Below are 18,564 nucleotides of genomic sequence, written 5' to 3'. Positions count from 1 at the left end.
TTTAAGTTTATTGAGAGAGTGAGAGAGTGAGAGAGAGAGAGAGAGAGAGAGGGGAAGAAGAAGAAGAAGAAAAGAGAGAACACGAGAGACAGAACATGAGAGAGACAATGAGAACATGAGCAGAGAAGGGCAGAGAGAGAGATCCCAAGCAGGCTCTGCACTGTCAGCACAGAAGCAGACATGGGGCTCAAACCCACAAACCATGAGATCATGACCTAATCCAAAATCAAGAGTCAGATGCTCAGCCGACTGAGCCATGCAGGTGCCTAAACATATGCTTATTCCTTCATCTGCTATTACATGAATAATCCTAGCTCCTAAGTCATTTATTTATATTTGATGATAACGTTTTCTTACAGTATAAATAAGCATGACCAAACCTGATGAAATCACTGGCATTGAGAAAGTGGTCCTTATTCTAAAACCATGAGGGAAGGGTTGCTAGAAAGTCACATGGTACCAAAGTATCACCAAGAATTACCTTCAGGTTGCAAAAGGACAAAAATCGCTTATAATGGATAAATCTGGAAGGTAACACCTTAAACAAGCGATCACATTTAGAATCACTAACACTGGGACATTATGAGATGCTCTATGAAGTACTCAATATATTCCATGGGTAATCTTTAACTCAAAAAATAAGGGGCGCCTGGGTGGCGCAGTCGCTTAAGCGTCCGACTTCAGCCAGGTCACGATCTCGCGGTCCGTGAGTTCGAGCCCTGCGTCAGGCTCTGGGCTAATGGCTCAGAGCCTGGAGCCTGTTTCGATTCTGTGTCTCCCTCTCTCTCTGCCCCTCCCCCGTTCATGCTCTGTCTCTCTCTGTCCCCAAAAAAATAAATAAACGTTGAAAAAAAAATTAAAAAAAAAATAAATAAACAACGTTTAACCCAAATTTAATTAAGCCTCTAGATCTGAACTGCCCACTACAGTAAGTCACCAGTGACACATTTCTACTGAGCACTTAAGTGTCCTAGTCCAAAATGAGGTATATAAAATTTTTTTTACTTTTTTTTTTTTAATATAATTTATTGTCAAATTGGTTTCCATACAACACCCAGTGCTCATCCCAACAAGTGCCCTCCTCAATGCCCATCAACCCTCGGTTTGTTCTCAGTATTAAGAGTCTCATGGCTTGCCTCCCTCTCTCTCTGTAACTCTCATATTTTTTTTCATAGTCTCCAATCATTTATTATATCTTTGAGCTTTATTTTTTTTTTATTATTTTTTTTTTTTTACTAAAGAATAAAAGTAAAATGCTTAAAAAAATGTGTAAAACACAGGGGGTGCCTAGGTGGCTCAGGTGGTTGAGCATCTGACTTGGGCTCAGGTCATGATCTCATAGTTCGTGAGTTCGAGCCCCACGCCAGGCTCTGTGCTGATAGCTCAGAGCCTGGAGCCTGCTTTGGATTCTGTGTCCCCCACTCTCTCTCTGCCCCTTCCTCACTCACACTCTTTCTCTTTCTCAAAAAATAAACAAACATAAAAATTTTTTTTTAAAAATGTGTAAAACACACACCACATTTCTAAAACTTACTATAAAAAATGTAAAATATCTCAATTTTTATACTGATTACATGTTAAAATTGTAACAGTTTGGGCTTACTAGCTCAGGATATATTACTATACTTAATTTCGCTCATTTATTTAAAAGTTTATTTATTTTGAGAGAGACAGAGACAGCCTGAGTGGAGAAGGGGCAGAGACAGAGGGAGAGAGAGAGAATCCCAGGTAGGCTGCGTGCTGCCTGTGCAGAGCCTGATGCAGGGCTCAGACCAACGAACTGTTGAGATCATGACCTGAGCCAAATCCAAGAGCTGGACACTTAACCGACTGAAGATTTAAAATGAATATTCAGCTCACATTAGATTTCTACTGGGAACTGTTGTTCTAGAGTTAACTTCCAGTTTAAGGAAATATGGGGATGTCACCTTGAAAAAAACTAACAAATATAATCAAAACATGAGAAAGCATACAAAATAACTGGCCAGACTCTTGAAAAGGTCAGTATCATGGTTGCAGAGGGGAAAAAAGGAGTGAGGGAACATGGGTGGATGGCACCATTCTAAATAAAAAAGGTTAATAACAAAAAACAAATGCAACATGTAAACCTTGATGAGATCTTGGTTTAGAAGAAAAATAGCTAAAAAGCTTTTCTTGGTACATTTGGGGAAACATGAATATCAATTCTTCAAGATGACAATTGTCCTGTGGTTATGCAGAGAGTGTTCTTATTCTTTGAAGATGTGTCTTACAGTATTAAAGGTGAAATCTCAAAATGCTTTTGAATGTTTTCAAATGGTTTAAACAATAAAAAACTGTTATCTGTGTGAGTGGAGAGACAGAGAAAGCGAGGAAGGAAGCAAAGATGCATACAACTACATAATAAAAAACGAGGGGTGGGGGTGGAGAATGAACCCAACTGAATGGTGGAAACCGCTCAGTGTCCCGATCTCTATCTAGTCACTTCCTATATTATGTGCTAGGAATAGGGTCATTATTTCCTCCAGTCACTATGTGCTAGCAATAGGGGTTGTTATTTTCTAGTGTAATACAAAACATTCACCCTGAAAACTAGATTTTCCTCCCTAACATTTCTTAAAGCAGAATACATGGCCTCTGGTTGCAAAAGTGCTGAGCTCTGAAAACAGAAGGTCACAAGTTAAGCAGGGTCATTACCTGGATGATCATATTTGGCCACAAATACCCCTGACAGTCAAATTCTTTTATTTTCAATAAGTTATTTCTGAATGACTTTGAAGGTTCATACCTGTAGTACTTTCTAAGTCAGTTTGTGATTATTTAACTTTTCGTGTTCAAATTTTTAAAAAAGTGAATATGGTATTTGGCTATTATGTGACAGTGGGTATTTTCAATTTTTAAGTAAGGCTTTACTTCCATAAAAATAGGGCCAAGGCCAGTGTTCAGACAATGAGTATGTTCTGGCTCTTACTGTACCTTATAAGTATCAATGGACAACTTTATATTTTAAATAGTAAGAATATTCTGATTTATTAAACTTGTTTTCCAAAAGTGAGACACAGCTGTTGAGCAGCCAAGAGCTGGACCCCATCTTTTAACTATTTAAGAGGAAAAAAATCAATGAAAAAAAGAGAACACTAATAATTAGCATACATTTATTTATATCCCATGTTACTAGAAAAAAGGACTTAATCTGGCCTCAACTAACCAGATGCTTTAGGTAAAAACATTTTTCTCTCATCCAATTATTTCTTTTTCAACATGTAATTTTTTTAGGATTTCACTTCACTCTATTGACGTTTAGTCAGTAAAGTGGTTAATTTTATGCATTAACTAATTTGAACATGCTCATTAATTTTTTCAATAACTGCTTCCCAAGGGCACACTGAGTAGCAGCAGTCGGGGGAGAACAGGGAGGAAGTCAGAATCCTGCTCCAGTGGCATCTGGAGTGCAGCGGGGAAGCCCTATTAAATAAGTGATCCTAACTGTACGATAAGTTCTGATCAGGGAGTAGAAATGCAAAGGCAGCCATCGAGTATCATTTGAAACACTGAAATAATTTATCATCTAAATTTGCAGTACCTGACGCCAAATTAAACAAATGATTACCTTTCTTCTTTGATGGTGAGTCTACTTTAGCTGCAGGTTTTGATTCTGAGGTAGCCTCCACTAATGATGGATTAGGAAGGTGGTCTGCATCTAACATAGATGAAATCTGAGGAGGCTCCAGGGGAGGTTCGAGAAGTTCTGCAGCAGAAGTTGCACTGCTCATCTGCTTACACGGGGCTCTAGGTTTGGGTTTCACTATGGTACAGACCGTTTCTCCCATGGAAGCATCTTTTTCAACTTCACTTATGAGGTTCTCCTCACTGGGAATTACCCGAAAGTGGGTATTTTCTGATGGTGTAATTGTAGCTGTCCTAGGATGATGATCAGATCTCTCTCTTTTGCTGACCTAAAAAAAGGTGAATTGTTTAAAAATTAAACTATTTTCAAAGGTATTTGTTATAATCTATTTCTTAATCTGGATGCAGGTAAACGTATTCATTTTATTCATAACATTCAGTAAGTATATTACTTTATGTGTGTGACATATTTCATAATTAAGAAGCTGAAAAAATAACTGCATTTTGTTCAATATCATGATATTTACAAGAGATCTATTTGTAACTGTTGTACTATGAAGAGTTAAGCACCAGAGAAGACTAAGGAATTACGACAATTTTTAGATGCCAAGAGGAAGAATGTTCCTTTCAGGGAGAAAACTTGAGTGCTACATGAAAGGTTAGCCCTGCTTGAACTACCTCAAGGCTCTGTTGAAATAGCATAAAAGTGGGTAGTCAAGTATCAATGCAAATTACACATATAAGCAAATGTATACTTTTTATAAACTTACAGGGACTAAACATTTTCTCTCTCAAGTAATGTATCTTTCCAATTCTTTCATTATGAGCTGGCAAAAAGTTTTCATAATCAATTTCCTATTTAAAACTTCAGTGTGGAAGTCCTAGTTTCCTTTAGGTACCTTTGAGATTTTCCTTATTAAAATGTTAATTAGCAATCAACATTACTAACTAGAAACACACGATATAATGCTGGAATCCCTCTGCTGCAAACAGTTATGAAAAATGTTAACTTTGGATTTCTTTTCTGTGACCACACGAGGGCACTACCATCATTTATATTCACGGGCACTGGCTCAGAAATCACCACTCCTCCTTTACTCAGAGACAGAGACACCTCACAGGTTTTTAACTGGACGTACTCCACAGGCAAGTGAACATCAGTACCTTGGTGGACTCTGGGAACCCTCCCCACGTCCACTCCATGTGGGACTCCGATCTGAGCAGGCTCTCGGCAGGTTTCACCTCCAGCTCTGAATCACTCTTAGGACACACTGCTGTTGGGGAATAGGGGCTGTAGACAAGGGACAAAAAAATGTGATGCCTTTAAAGTCAGAAACTTCAGTCTTGCTGAGCTCGACACATTAAAGGAAATATAAGCTTGAATATACCAACTTTATCCAGCCAGTATAAAGACTCCTATTGAAGGAATATAAATTATTTCTTCCATTTGAGTTCTTTAATAATAATAAAAACAACATCAACCAGGATCTAATGAGGACTTGCTGGGTTCTCTATAAACACTTTATATACATTATCCTTACTGATTCTCACAAGAAACCAATGACAAAGATAATTTTACAGGAGATGAAATGTACAGAAAAGATGGGTTAAATGAACAAAATCAATACATGAGAGAAACTGGATTTAAACACAGAACAAAGTGTGACTGCGCCTTTCTTCATGTTATCCGTCTACAGTTAATAGTTGACACAGTAAGATCAGAATTTAAGAATTGCAGAGGGCTAAATTCTATGCAGATTATACAGATCTACACTAACTAATATTGTGAGGGTTAAATCATATCAAATTTAGGAACAAAATAATTGAGAGAAAAGGTCCATATTCATGTTAAAAGTACACATTCAGTTCTCCTATATGAGAGAATTAGAAAATATCATTACTGTCAAATAACAGAAAACCTATTTAATATATCTTTTCTTAAACAAATGGAGAAATTTTAAAAATACTTACTTGTCTAAAGGGGACCAGTCTCCATCAGATAAGGGGTAATGGTCCCCAGAATGGAAGAGCAAAGGCTCCTTAAATTCATCTTCCTTTAAGGAAGCATTTGAAGATCCTCTGTGAAGGAAAAAAACAAAATCAGGAATGATGACACTGTCAGCTTAAAAATATCTCCAAATCTACGGACACATTGTCTAAATGATGCAAATGAAGAAGACCAAATGATTAATAACTAATCCTCTTAGAAGAAAAATATGAAGGAGAAGGGGGATTCACTGATGCCACCATGCCACCCACCATACACTACTGCCATCACTATTTAAATACGGAATAAAGAGAGGAAGGACAGAAAAGAATGTGTTTAAAAATGATGTGATTGGGGGCACCAAGGTGGCTCAGCTGGTTAAGCGTCCAACTCTTGATTTCGGTTCAGGTCATGATCTCACAGTTGGGTGAGTTTGAGTTTGAGGTCAGGCTCTGCGCTGACAGTGTGGAGCCTGCCTGGGATTCATTCTCTCTCTCTCTCTCTCTCTCTCTGTCCCTCCCCTGCTTGCTTGTTTTTTCTCTCTCAATAAATTAAAACTGTGAAAATGATGTGATTAACAATTCCCAGGGTACCTGGGTGTCTCAGTTGGTTGAGCGTCTGACTTAGGCTCAGGTAATGATCTTAGAGTTTGGTAAGTTCAAGCCCCACACATTGGGCTCACTGTCGTCAGTGCAGAGCCTGCTTTGGATCCTCTGCCCCCTTCTCTCTGCCCCTCCCCCACTCATGCTCCCTCTCAAAAACCTAAACATTAAAAAAAATTTTTCCTTTTATAGCCCTTCAGGGTAATTGATTCAAAGGCTTCAAGAGGAAAACTAAGGCTTTATGTATATTTCATTTAATCCTTACAAATCTGAAGATACCTTAGTTTTTTTAAGTGTTTCTTGTGTGTGTGGGGGGGGGAGGGAGGGAGGGGGGGGAGAGAGGGGGAGGGAGAGAGAGAGAAAGAGAGAACAAGTGAAAGAGGGGCAGAGAGAGAGGGAGACACAGAATCTGAAGCAGGTTCCAGACTCTGAGCTGTCAGCACAGAGCCTGATGTGAGGTTTGAACTCACGAACCCTGAGATCAATGACCTGAACTGAAGTCAGAGGTTTAACCGACTGAGCCACCCAGGCACCCCAAGAATATCTTATTTTAGATATCAAATAAATCAAGAATCCAGAGAAGTTTAGTAATTTGCCCAGAGTCACAGAGCTAGTAAGTAGCTGTACTCAAAACAAATCCTTGTTCTTTCACTATATTCTTCTGTGTATTAAAGAAAATATAAGACTATGAGCTAAAAACAGGAGTTATGGTTCAAAAATTCAAAAATATTCTAAAAAACTCTTAAAAACATGCAGAACTTATTTTTCTTTTTGTTTGGACCAAGAATTACCTGAGAACTTTCTCCTACATGACGTGCGGATATGAGGATGATGATACAATAACATAAAAAATGTTTTTTTAAGATTCATACACAGACCTTAGAACTATAGGAAGATGAGGGGTGCCTTGGTGTCTCAGCTGGTGAAGCGTCTGACTCTTGATTTCAGCTCAGGTCATGAGTTCATGTTTTGTGAGTTTGAGCCCCCCCATCAGGCTCTGTGCTAACACCACACAACCTGCTTGGGATTCTCACTCTCCCCCTCCCCCTTGCACATGTCCCCATAGTCTCTATCTTTATAGGAGGATGAACTAATGCCAACAGGGTTTTAATTAATTTACCCTCTGGTTTTTCTTGAATCTGCATAGTTAATGTAACTAACTTGCCATATAACCTTGAAAACATCCCTCAGAAGCACTGTGGGCTCCAGTTTTTCATATTTAGTTGGAAATTTATCACTTGTCCTGTCTATTTCAGAGTTTATATGAGATTTACGGAGTGTATTATGCTGAGAGCTCTGAGAAGTATAAAGAAAAACTATACTTTCCAGTTTGAGAGCTTCTTATAAAAAATTCTACATTCTACCAGGACAGATATTCTACATAAAATGAGAATATCTGTGTTTACTTAATATGGCAGACTAAAAATAAAGGTAAAAATCACTTTAATTTTTAATGTTACCTTTCTTCCTTTATATCTTTGTTTAACATGCTCTGCTTTACTACCTCTGCCATGCAATAGTTTTTCCATATAGTTGTATCTTCTAATTTAAGGTTTTCCCAACTCTAATATTTCTCTCAGAAGAATTAAACTCTGGTATAATACCTCATTTCAAGGGGAGAAAAACCTATACTTGAAAAAGGCAGATACCTAGCTAAAAACATTCTATTTCTCAAAAAATGAACATCAGGAGGGTGGTTTTTTTTTTTTAGTTGTTTGTTTTTTTTTTTGTTTTTTTTTTTTTTTGAGAGAGTGCAAGTGGGGGAGAGGGGCAGCAGGAAAGACAGAGAGAATCCCAACCAGGCTCTGTGTTCTCAGCACAGAGCTCGACGCAGAGCTCAATCTCATGAACCATGAGATCATGACCTGAGCCAAACGTTTAAATGACTGAGCCATCCCAGTGCCCCTTAAAAAATGAACATCAAATGGTAACAAAAAGGGAAAATGTGATGCTTATGAATCAGATGTTTATTTGACAAATTTAAAAGGAGAGTAGAGTTTGACGCATCACTATCCATATGGTTTGAAAGTGGTTTGAAAAGAACAATGTAAAAGTCACAGAAACTTACTTATTTGGCATATATTTCACTGTAGTATAAAAGCTAAGTCAAGAAGAGCTCAGAAAGCAATCTGGTATTAGTAAAATATTGCTGAGAGAAAGAAAGATCAAGATCAGGCACCATTAAGAACTTATACCCCAGGGAAGACATGAAATGGTCTTCTCTGGGCATATCCTGACAAAAATTAGGCCCGTTAGTTTAGACGATTATTTTAGGTGATGAAAAAGGTTGCTGATGTTGAGGTTCCCTTTGGTCCCATGATCCATTAAATAAAATAAGGCTTCTAAAAACTTGCTAATAAGCACTTTTCAAAATGGCACTTGTGCCTAAGAACATTCAACAAGCTAGGTAGACCATGACAGAGGAACTTAAATTCATGATATGAGGGTAAAAGGGAGAGTAGATACTGGAATGTGAAGACAACAGTACAAACGCTGACTACATCCGTGTCAAAATATAGGACAATTACATACATTAACACTGAACACCAGAGAATTCGCAGTAGGGTAAACAGTTTAACCCTGAGTCAGGGTTGGGGGATGTGGGAGGTCCAGTTGCTGGAGTTCATACTAAGTGTGTATAAGAGAACACTTCAGCCTTCACAGATGTATCTCAACATGGCTTCAAATTCAATACCATTTCATAAACGAATTATCCTTCCTATTCAAAAGCCAACAGAGGTTACATGATGTATATACAACTGACAAAAATCACTCAATTGCATACTTGCATATTTAAATTCTATAAATACAACTATATGTAAATTATTATCTCAGTTTTTTAAAAGCAGGGAAAAAAAATCAATAGAAAGTTAAAATAAATGGCCTGCTTTATTTAAGTGGGATAAATTAGAGGGACTCAATGAGTCTTTGTCTATTTAACTGGGAGTATTATGTAAGAGATAAATAGGGTTGCTAACCACCATGACCAAAGATTACTAACTCGGTAAACAATATGTTTATCCTCAGCCTTAGCACAGTACTGGTCAATAAATTTCAGTGTGGCTAATGATCTCATTTTGCTTTTGGATATGGGACATTTCCGATAAAAGATAACCTCATAATAGGATTGAAAAGAGCCCTGCAATGTTTCTCTGTCTACTGTGTCAGAAATCAAAGGGAGGAAAGGCAGGGAGCAGGCTGTAAGATTCCAGTCATCAGAGAAGAACATGGAGGGTTTTCTGGAAGCCAGTTATTGATCAGGAGATGAAGTCCGCAGCCTCAGGGCAATGGAGGCTGTTTATAAAAAGTCTTAGGCTCCCTCTACTTAGCTCCCAGATACAACTTGCAAACAAGTCTGCTTTGGTGGATTAAAAGAAGAGATTCCTTTCTGATGGTGCAGTCTTAAGCCTCCATTTTTAATAGTGCTGGGTATTTTAAGTATTTCACCAGTGGCATATTTTGTACATATGCACCCATGATTGTGCTACAGGACCATCCAATCCGAAAAGACTCTTCCCTCCAAAAGATTACTTATCCTAGGTACAACATTTTTAATACATATACACACTAACACATCCTTCTATCCTCTGGAAGGACAAACAAGGCTTCCATGCTACATACAAGTCCATCTTGAGTAAGGGAGAGGCTCACTAGGTACAATTTACACAAAGCTCTCTGTAGTTTAAAGCTCTCCAATTTTCACTTAATGTGTTTCTCCTAGCTATGCAACAGCAACTTGGTTTAAGGGTGGTTTCATCTTTCACCTGCTTCATTCATGGAGCCTCAATTAACCTTAATTCTATTATCCATGAAATTCTTGAAAAGTAAAGAGAACGCTATTTAAGTAGGACACTATTTATCAAAATAAAATAAAAACCACTTTTAGGTATTTCTCTGGAAACAGAATTTCTTTCCTAAGTGGTAGGGGCCTGAGGAGGGGAAGATACTCGAAAGCTGCAAATGTCCCAACCCTATCTGATTTCTAGGTTGCACAACTGCAAAAGCAGTTGACTTCCTATTCTTTTTCTCTGATTGTTTAATATGCTGCTAATACTTTTGATCCTAAGTATCTTTCTCCAAATTATTTTAGAATCTACTGAGTTGGAAGGGGCCTTGCAAACCACATAGTTCAATTCTCTTATTTCACAGATTAAAAAACAAAGGTCCAGAGTAATCAAGTGGCTGCTATTCCACAATCAAAAACAGAAGAGGCCCCGTCTTCTACCTTTTAGCTCAGTGCTTATTTCAGTATACACCTGACCTGAATTCTCAAGACTGTTACATTTTGTCCTTTTTTTTTTTTAAGTCCTAATTTCTGTTGGCGCATAATTAGGCAGATCCTTTTTTAAAGGAGATTTTAGGAAAGAGTTCCTCCACGTGGCAGTATCTATGATCCACGTAATCCAGAGAAAAAGCAAACCACCAAACTCCTGAAAATTATCATAAGCCACTACTTCACAAGCATTCTGACATGCCTGCTTACCAAGCAAGCAAGGTTCTGGCTCAGAGAGAAAGAACTAACAACCATGAACTGTTGACCAAATCAGTATTCTGACAGATTTGGCTGAAGCAGGCAGTTGTTCACACAATCTAGAAAGTAAGGCATGCACTAATATATCTGCAATGCATTCACTTTCAACATTAATTTTGTAAATTAATTCCTTTAGAATAATGATTCTTATACATTTATCAGGTAACTCTGCATATGTTTTAGAAATGTTTTAACTTCCTAAACTGAAGCTGCAGGTTGTTCAAGAGTGCTAAACTTTGCTCAATTGTGTTATGATAAAGGACACGAATAAACTTTAAGGGCAAAAGTGTTACTTCAGTGTCCTTTCTGGTGATCTTGGAAAAACTGTAGGTAGAACTTCAGGGTCACTGTGGGCAACAACTTCTTGTCCAATGCTCATCAGTAAAGTAAACCACCCCATGACACACATATGGTCCTCTTCCAATGCCACAGCAGTCACTGAGTGAACAGGTGGAAGATAACCTTTTACAAATTGAACTCTTGAACAAAAAAATACATGTTCTACCCCCTAACCTTCCAAACCCAGTGCTGACCTAAAAATTGGCATATTTGAGCTCTTCTACTGAGCTGGTAAGTAAGTGGTCAAAGATTTCTCACTTGAAAAAAAAACACCACCACACACACAAAAATCCTCCTTTCCTTTTCAATTTACTGGGAATGTTTTGATGATAAACTCAAAATAAAAACTCTAAACTTCTCAGAAACAGGTGAGATACCAAGACTACTGAGTAGGGATATACACCAGATGTGGCCTCAGGGCCAAGTCACTAATTCAGACCTTCTTTGTAACTTACAATTTATTTGGCTTTTGGAAACCTACTGATGGAAAGACACACACTGCCAGTCTGCTTCAAGTGGTATGTCAATACCACAGCAGGACGTCTGATGGCAAATTTTATAGAAGAGCAGAAAGGAAAAAAAAAAATGCCTCTTACACTGATTCCACAATAAATTGTCATGGGGAAAAACAAGTGCAAAACTCACACTGCAGATCCATGAAAGAAACAACAACAACTCACTGTACCTGAGCTCTGCCCATAGAGTGTGTGGATGCCTGGCAACCACACTAAGAGCCCTACCTTGCTGACTGGGCCCCCTTGTCATCGTCAGAGCTCATTTCCACATCCACGGTATCTTCTGCAGCAGGAGAAGCGGTCTGGTCTTCCTTCTTACTGTCCTGTTTGCATTTCTTTCTCCTTCGTTTTTTCTTTTTCACAGAACTTGAAGTGAAAACTGTTTCCGTTTCCAACATGTGGGAGATGTCTGAACTCTGAGATGGTCTTTCATTTCCACCAGATTTCATCAAAGGAGTATCGATATCTTTAAAGAACTGATCTTCAGTAGGAATTGGTGAGGTGGCAAGGTAGGCAGGAAGCTTTTCCTTAAAGAGAACATGGAGAAAGAAAAGTCCCTGACAAAGTGGACAGTGAATCAAAACAATAATGAACTCTTTGCATATCTAAATTCACAGTGGTAGGAAGAATACATAGTCCTTAAAGGTAAGAATGTCACACTGAACTACGTTACTGCCCACTCTATTCTGAATAGGTCTTTACCCTGGTACACACAGATAATTCATCTGGTCCATGTAACTGAATATATTTGAAGGAACCAATATACCAAATCAGCACACACAAACAAAAACTGTAATTAAAGCAAAGCCAATTAAATTTTCTATAAAGGGAAGTTCAAAGCAGCAACAGCAGCATTCCAAGGAGGCAATACGAAGCACTCTGTCAAAAACTTACAAAGAACAGTAACAGGATAAAGCGGAAGGCAGGGATCAGGAACACCCCATCAGACAGGGGGCAGTAGGACAGGTAAGTGAAGTGAGGATCTCCGGTAAATTGCGTTTGCTAAATTAAATGAGGGTGAAAAGGTGATTAAAATACACAATACCCTGTTACAAATGAAGTTGGCAGATTTTAAAACTGTAACGTTATTTAAAACATCCTTTCAGGAATTCAAAAGAAGAAAATAGGCCCAACAGTTAGAAATAAACTCGTAATTTAATATCAAATAAATGACCAAAGTCTGGTGTTCAGAAGATTAACTTCGTATTTACTGGCTTCACCCCTTTGTATCATGGGGGAAATGGTAGGTAACATATAAATTAACTTCAAGTAACTTAGAATACTCAAGTTTTTACATAACAGTCCTGAAAATGAGTGAATTTCCATAATTGTTCTAAATCAAGCTTTTGAATTTGTCTTTGATAGACATATTACCCCGGAGCCAAAATTCTGTTTATCCAGCACTGTGATGACAGGATATTATTCCACATGTCCCCAGGGCACCCAAGTTACAGGCTGTGGTCTCTGACTTCCAGGGCCTTTTAATTCAATGGTCTTTTTTATTAATTGTATAAATAAAGTGTACTGGTACTTTTTAAAAATTTTTTAATTTGAGACAGAAAGAGAGAGAGAGAGAGTTCATGCACGAGTAGGGGAGAGGGGCAGAGAAAGAGACAGAATCTTAAGCAGGCTCCGTGCTGAGTGGAGGGGGCTTGATCCCACAACCCTGAGATCGTGACCTCAGCTGAAATCAAGAGTCAGATGCTGAACCGACTGAGCCATCCAGGTGCCCCAAAGTTTACTGGTACTTCTTAAAAGCTATTTTGTCTCTGGTGGTGTTTCCTAGTTCTATTATAGCACTATGTGTATTGTGTTGGGGGTGATGAAATAACCTAAATCTCTATCAGTACAAGAATGGTTAAATTGTGGTATATCCATACTATGGATGATTGTGCAGCTATTAACAGGACAGGGTTAGATACAGAACTACCAGCTTGAAAAGGATGATGATATACAGTTCAGATGAGCAAAGTCTGAGAGAAACAAGTATGTAAATAAATGGCAGCCAGATGGGTGTTGGTAATGCTTATCCCTTTTATAACTGTAAACTCCTGGAGAGTGGGGGCATATTTTACTCATAGTATGTGGCATAGAGTAGTAATGTTGGATGAATTAATATTTAAAAAAAAAATTCACAGAGAAGCATATGAAAGAAAATCTGAATAATTTGGTGATACATGGGATAGGCAAAAGGGGCTGGAAAGCTGAAACTCTCTCCAAGTTAACCTTACTAAGCATAGTTGTAAGTGGAATCATCAGAAATGACCATAAGAACCACGTAACAAATGATCGATAACCCAGCCCTCTCGCTCACTGATTTACACAAAGCCTAATCAACCAATGTCCTGAAATATACATGATTTTAAGGAACACATCAAAAATATTTTATTCTTGGGGCACCTGGGTGGCTCAGTTGGTTAAGCGTCCAACTCTTGATTTTGGCTCAGGTCATGACCTCATGGTTTGTGAGATTGAGCCCTGCATCAGCTCTGCACTGGCAGTGTGGGGCCTGCTTAGGATTCTCCCTCTCCCTCTCTCTGCCCCTCCCCTGCATCCATGTATGTGCTTTCTCTCTCAAATAAATAAAAGTTAAAAATATATATATTTTATTCTTGTGGTAACTCATTTATTGTATCATTCTGCCTCTTGCTTCTGTCTCTGATGAGGAAAAACTTTGATAAGGCCAAGCAAACACAAACAAGGTAATATAAAAACAAGTAATTAATAGGTACTAAAAAAAAAAAGACTGCTCTGGACTGTTTTCATAACCATACTTTGCACTGCTGCTTTACATACTGGTATCTAAATTGTTGGTTTCTCTCTAAACTAAAAATGATAAACAATCTCATTCTATTTTTTGGTGACTTTTCTTCTTTGAAAACCCCAAAAAAGTAGTCCTGTATCCTTAATAACTTGAAGGTTATCAGTTTTGCTGAGATTTTATTCTTTATGATGAAAGCTAGAAGATGCCTCTTCTAAGATCCATCAAAAACAGTTTACCACCATCAGTGGATACATGGGGTGAAGGGGTGGGGAGGAACAAACTGTTCTCTCTTACTTAAAGAAGCCAAACATGCAATAATGGTTTAAAAAGATACAGGCCAATTAATTTAAATCTCTGGAGACCATAATAAACTCATTCACAAGCCTATTCAAGATTAGCGATCCAATGTCCCTAACCAAAACGGTTAAACATGTTTTCCAAGTTTAAAGGTCACACATGTACAAACACACACACAGCCTGCAGAGAGATATGCCTTCATTACTTAGGTGGAACTAACTTCCATTCAAGGTGTAAACTGTAACAGATACTAAATAAGAAAGCTCATTAAAGACAGAGAAAAAGAGCAAGTGCAAGGGCCTTCTATATGCTCTCTGTATTCTGACACTTGGTGCTGAGAAAAGTGCCTCACTCACTCTAGCTCCTTTCTGACAGCTTAGTTCTTCAACCTAAAACTAAAGCTTGTTTAACCTGCAACAATCACCTCTATAACTAACCATGAAAACTGAACATTTCTGTCTGGGGACAGATCCTGGAGCCTGAATACAATGTGTAAAGTAAATGTGACCCACTAGAACTTACATATTCCTCTTCAGTCTCCTCCACAAAGAAAGCTTCCCCATTGTCACCCAATTTCATGTGAAGATCCACTGCATCGCCATTGATTTCTATATCAATCTAAGAAGAGAAAGTATGATTTAGTATTAAATCTTTCATTCATGCTAAACGAAGCCTAAATTCTGGGTTCTCAAGCCAAACTTAGTATTGAGGTTCCTGGAGTGATAGTCTCTGAGAAACACTGCTACCTGCCCCACCAACCTGCCTTAAAAAACCAAACAGATCTGGGAAGGAAGGGGATAGGTAACCAGGGATTGAAAGAAAATATTGTATCATTTTTAGAACATAAAATCTTGTACTTAATTTCCCAAATGGCATAAAACAGAGAAATGTTATGGTCAACAAGCAATTGAGCACTTCCAGAGTTACACCACAGACAGGCCTCAGCTGGCACGCTTCAGACAACCACAAATTTCAGTTAATGCAATATGTTACCTGTAACTCCAGAGAGCACAGGCTTCACTGCCAGCTCTCTGTCTACAGATCACTACATAACAACAGATGCCCAGCATGACTGGTAACCCATCGCATCACTTTTTCAAAAAGTGCACTAGTGACTTGTGCACCAAATCTATTATTACTCAGTTCAGGCACAGACAGTAAAGCTTGTAGTGGTAGTTGTCTTCTTGTTTCCCACTGATAAACCCATGTGACATTTTATAAAAATGGATAATTAAGAGGAAACTGGCCAAGATCAAAATGCCACAAACTAAAAGTAACATTACTGGAAGTAAACTTCAAACTGCATGTCAACAGTTACAGAAGAAATAGCTGACTGCGGGAATGGGGACCCTGCTGCCACCTGAAAGGCTCAACATGTGCAGCCAGAGGCACCTGGTGAAGGCAGGCTCATCCACACAGAGGAGCAGAGTGGCTGTGACAAAAAGGATGAAGATGGCCCAGAGGAAGTGACGTGGGCAAAAAATGTCCACACTGAAGGAACTCTGACATACTTCATGACATTGAATGTTTCAGAGCTGAAAACCTGAAAGGTGATCCAAATTCAGAAAAGCATACAAAAATTTGCCAAGACAAGAGATGCTTGTTCGGTATCCTAAGTTTTACATCAAGCAAGCACTGTTCAAACCAACTAATCTTGCTAAGTTATTTTACAAAGAAGACATGTTAGTTCTCAATGTTCCTAATGTTTTAAATTGCAGTGTACTAAACACCAACTTACTATTTTTCATTTTCTTACACATTTTTAACTGACAATAGAAAGTTTTTACAAAAATTTGTAAAATTCATGGAAAAATCCTAATTTTTCTCAGTTATTAAGTTTGCTTTGGGTTTTGACTTGCCCAGTCATTTTTTCTATGTATATATTTTTTATGAATAGAATTTATTGTCAAATTGGCTTACATATAACACCCAGTGCTCATCCCAACAAGTGCCCTCCTCAATGCTCATCACACATTTTCCCTCTGCTCCAACCCCCATCCACCCTTAGTTTGTTCTCTGTATTTAAGAGTCTCTTGTGGTTTGCCTCCCTCCCTCTCTGTAACAATTTTTCCCCTTCCCTTCTCCCATGGTGTTCTGTTCAGTTTCTCAAGACCCATATATGAGTGGAAAACATATGATATCTGTCCTTCTCTGACTTATTTCACTCAGCATAATACCTTCCAGTTCCATCCATGCTGCTGAAATCTGCCCAGTCATTTTAATGATCTATACGACCATGCAAAGTAAGGACTGTTTATATATAATATTAAATACTACTTACCACTTAAAAATAATGTAGTCGTTCATCTGTAGACTGTGAATAAATGTTTTTAAACATCTTATAATAATAAATGAACACCAACTTTCGAAACTCTTACAGATAAACTTGTAAACTCCAGTTTTAGACTGGTTCAGGGGACATAAAAACGAAAGTACAGAAAAATGTAATACGTATATAAATAGAGTAGTCCACAATTTAAGTGTTCTTAACTTTGCAAAACCATTGGGTTTTTCCCAGTGAGGACCAATTAATTATCCCTTCTGACACTGAGTGCTGGGTCACATCAGGTCAGTGAAGATCATTAACTGAAACATGTTGTCAAAATGCTTATTATAAAAATCCTGTTAGTAACATAACCACACTAAGGGATAAGGAATAAAACTTAATATTCTAAGACTAAAGACAAAAAGCACTATAAACAAATATTGTAGTAATTAAAAAAAAATCACAGAAATGTGGGTAACAATTCTAAAACTATTTTATGTGTATTTTAGGATTGAACAAATAAGTAAACATATTGTAGGTAATAAGAGCCATGTTTCTCACTGTCAGAAAAAGAAGTTATAAATAAGGAGATGAGAAGGAACCTTCTAGGGATGGACTGGAACCAGAGGAATCAGTGTGAACTCATAATTTTTACAGACAAATGTAGGTACACGTATTTACATACAGAGATTTTCCAGCTCTGCCTGCTGACAGGGCCTAGAGGCAATGACACCTCAGTAATGAGCACACCTAGTGACGAGATATTTTGTTTCTAGATACGATTCTCTAATAAAAGGAACCACTGCTCCTCAGAGAAACAAAATAATTACATTCCAGGGCTGAGGCAGGTAAAGTAGATTCTTGTCAAATAGCTCATGGTGCCAAAAAGTAAGGAAGTGCTCAAAAAATGATGGGAACATATCAAAAGGACTCAACCTGAAGGAGCTACCTACTAATTGCCAAATCTGGGACAATTTGAGCAACTACATAATGATAATAATGGATTATAACCCAAAGAGTAAAATTAATGTTCAGAAGTCCATACTGATCTGAATAAATAATTGAATAAGTAAACAGAAGGATAGCTCTTTGATACAGTAGAATTTCAGTTAATAAATGGAGTAGAAAGGATGGAAAACAGAAAATCATTTGGCAAACACCACAGTAATAACTACTGCAAGCAAAATTCATCAGTGTATGCTAAAATCGATGGGTGGAAGTACGATGAAAAACAGTATATCTGCACAATCTCCAAGTTTCTTCCCACAAATAAATTTTTAGACGAGGAACGTAGTAGACACCACTAACCAAGGGATCAAAGTTAACATCACCAATAATGAGATACGGCACCATGATGGGCTTCCTAAGATGATATACTGAGAAGGGCACACTATCACTCTGTGTTATTCTTCCCCAAATGAGAAAACATCAGACAAACTCAAACTGAGGGACAATCTACATAACAACCATTCTGTCCTCCTCAAAAGTCAAGGTTGTAAGGAAAGACAGAATGGTTACAGAATATAGAATGAAAGTAATGTGGGATCCTGGATAGGATCATAGACAAAAAGACCGTAGTGAATCTGAATAAGGTCTTTAGTTAATAATATTATACCAATGTTAACTGCCTAGTTCTGATAAATTGTACCACGGTCAT

The 18,564-nt window shown here is 37.9% G+C and overlaps 1 protein-coding gene across 3 annotated transcripts in view; it reads right to left on the bottom strand.

Moving 5' to 3' along the window:
* The window catches only part of LPIN2 (lipin 2), an 84,895-nt gene that overhangs the window by 17,655 nt on the left and 48,676 nt on the right, over nucleotides 1–18,564 (bottom strand). For all 3 annotated transcript variants that reach the window (XM_027068600.2, XM_053206130.1, XM_015084263.3), the window contains exons 3-7: nucleotides 15,164–15,259; nucleotides 11,806–12,107; nucleotides 5,578–5,685; nucleotides 4,771–4,897; nucleotides 3,590–3,935 (exon numbers count right to left, since the gene is read on the bottom strand). In XM_027068600.2, the coding sequence (XP_026924401.1) occupies nucleotides 3,590–3,935; nucleotides 4,771–4,897; nucleotides 5,578–5,685; nucleotides 11,806–12,107; nucleotides 15,164–15,259 (979 nt within the window). The remainder of the gene's footprint in view (nucleotides 1–3,589; nucleotides 3,936–4,770; nucleotides 4,898–5,577; nucleotides 5,686–11,805; nucleotides 12,108–15,163; nucleotides 15,260–18,564) is intronic.

Source organism: Acinonyx jubatus, chromosome D3 (assembly GCF_027475565.1).
Source record: "Acinonyx jubatus isolate Ajub_Pintada_27869175 chromosome D3, VMU_Ajub_asm_v1.0, whole genome shotgun sequence".
Taxonomy (NCBI): Eukaryota; Metazoa; Chordata; class Mammalia; order Carnivora; family Felidae; genus Acinonyx; species Acinonyx jubatus.
Note: the sequence above shows the minus strand (reverse complement) of the source record. Positions and strands in the feature narration are given on the sequence as shown.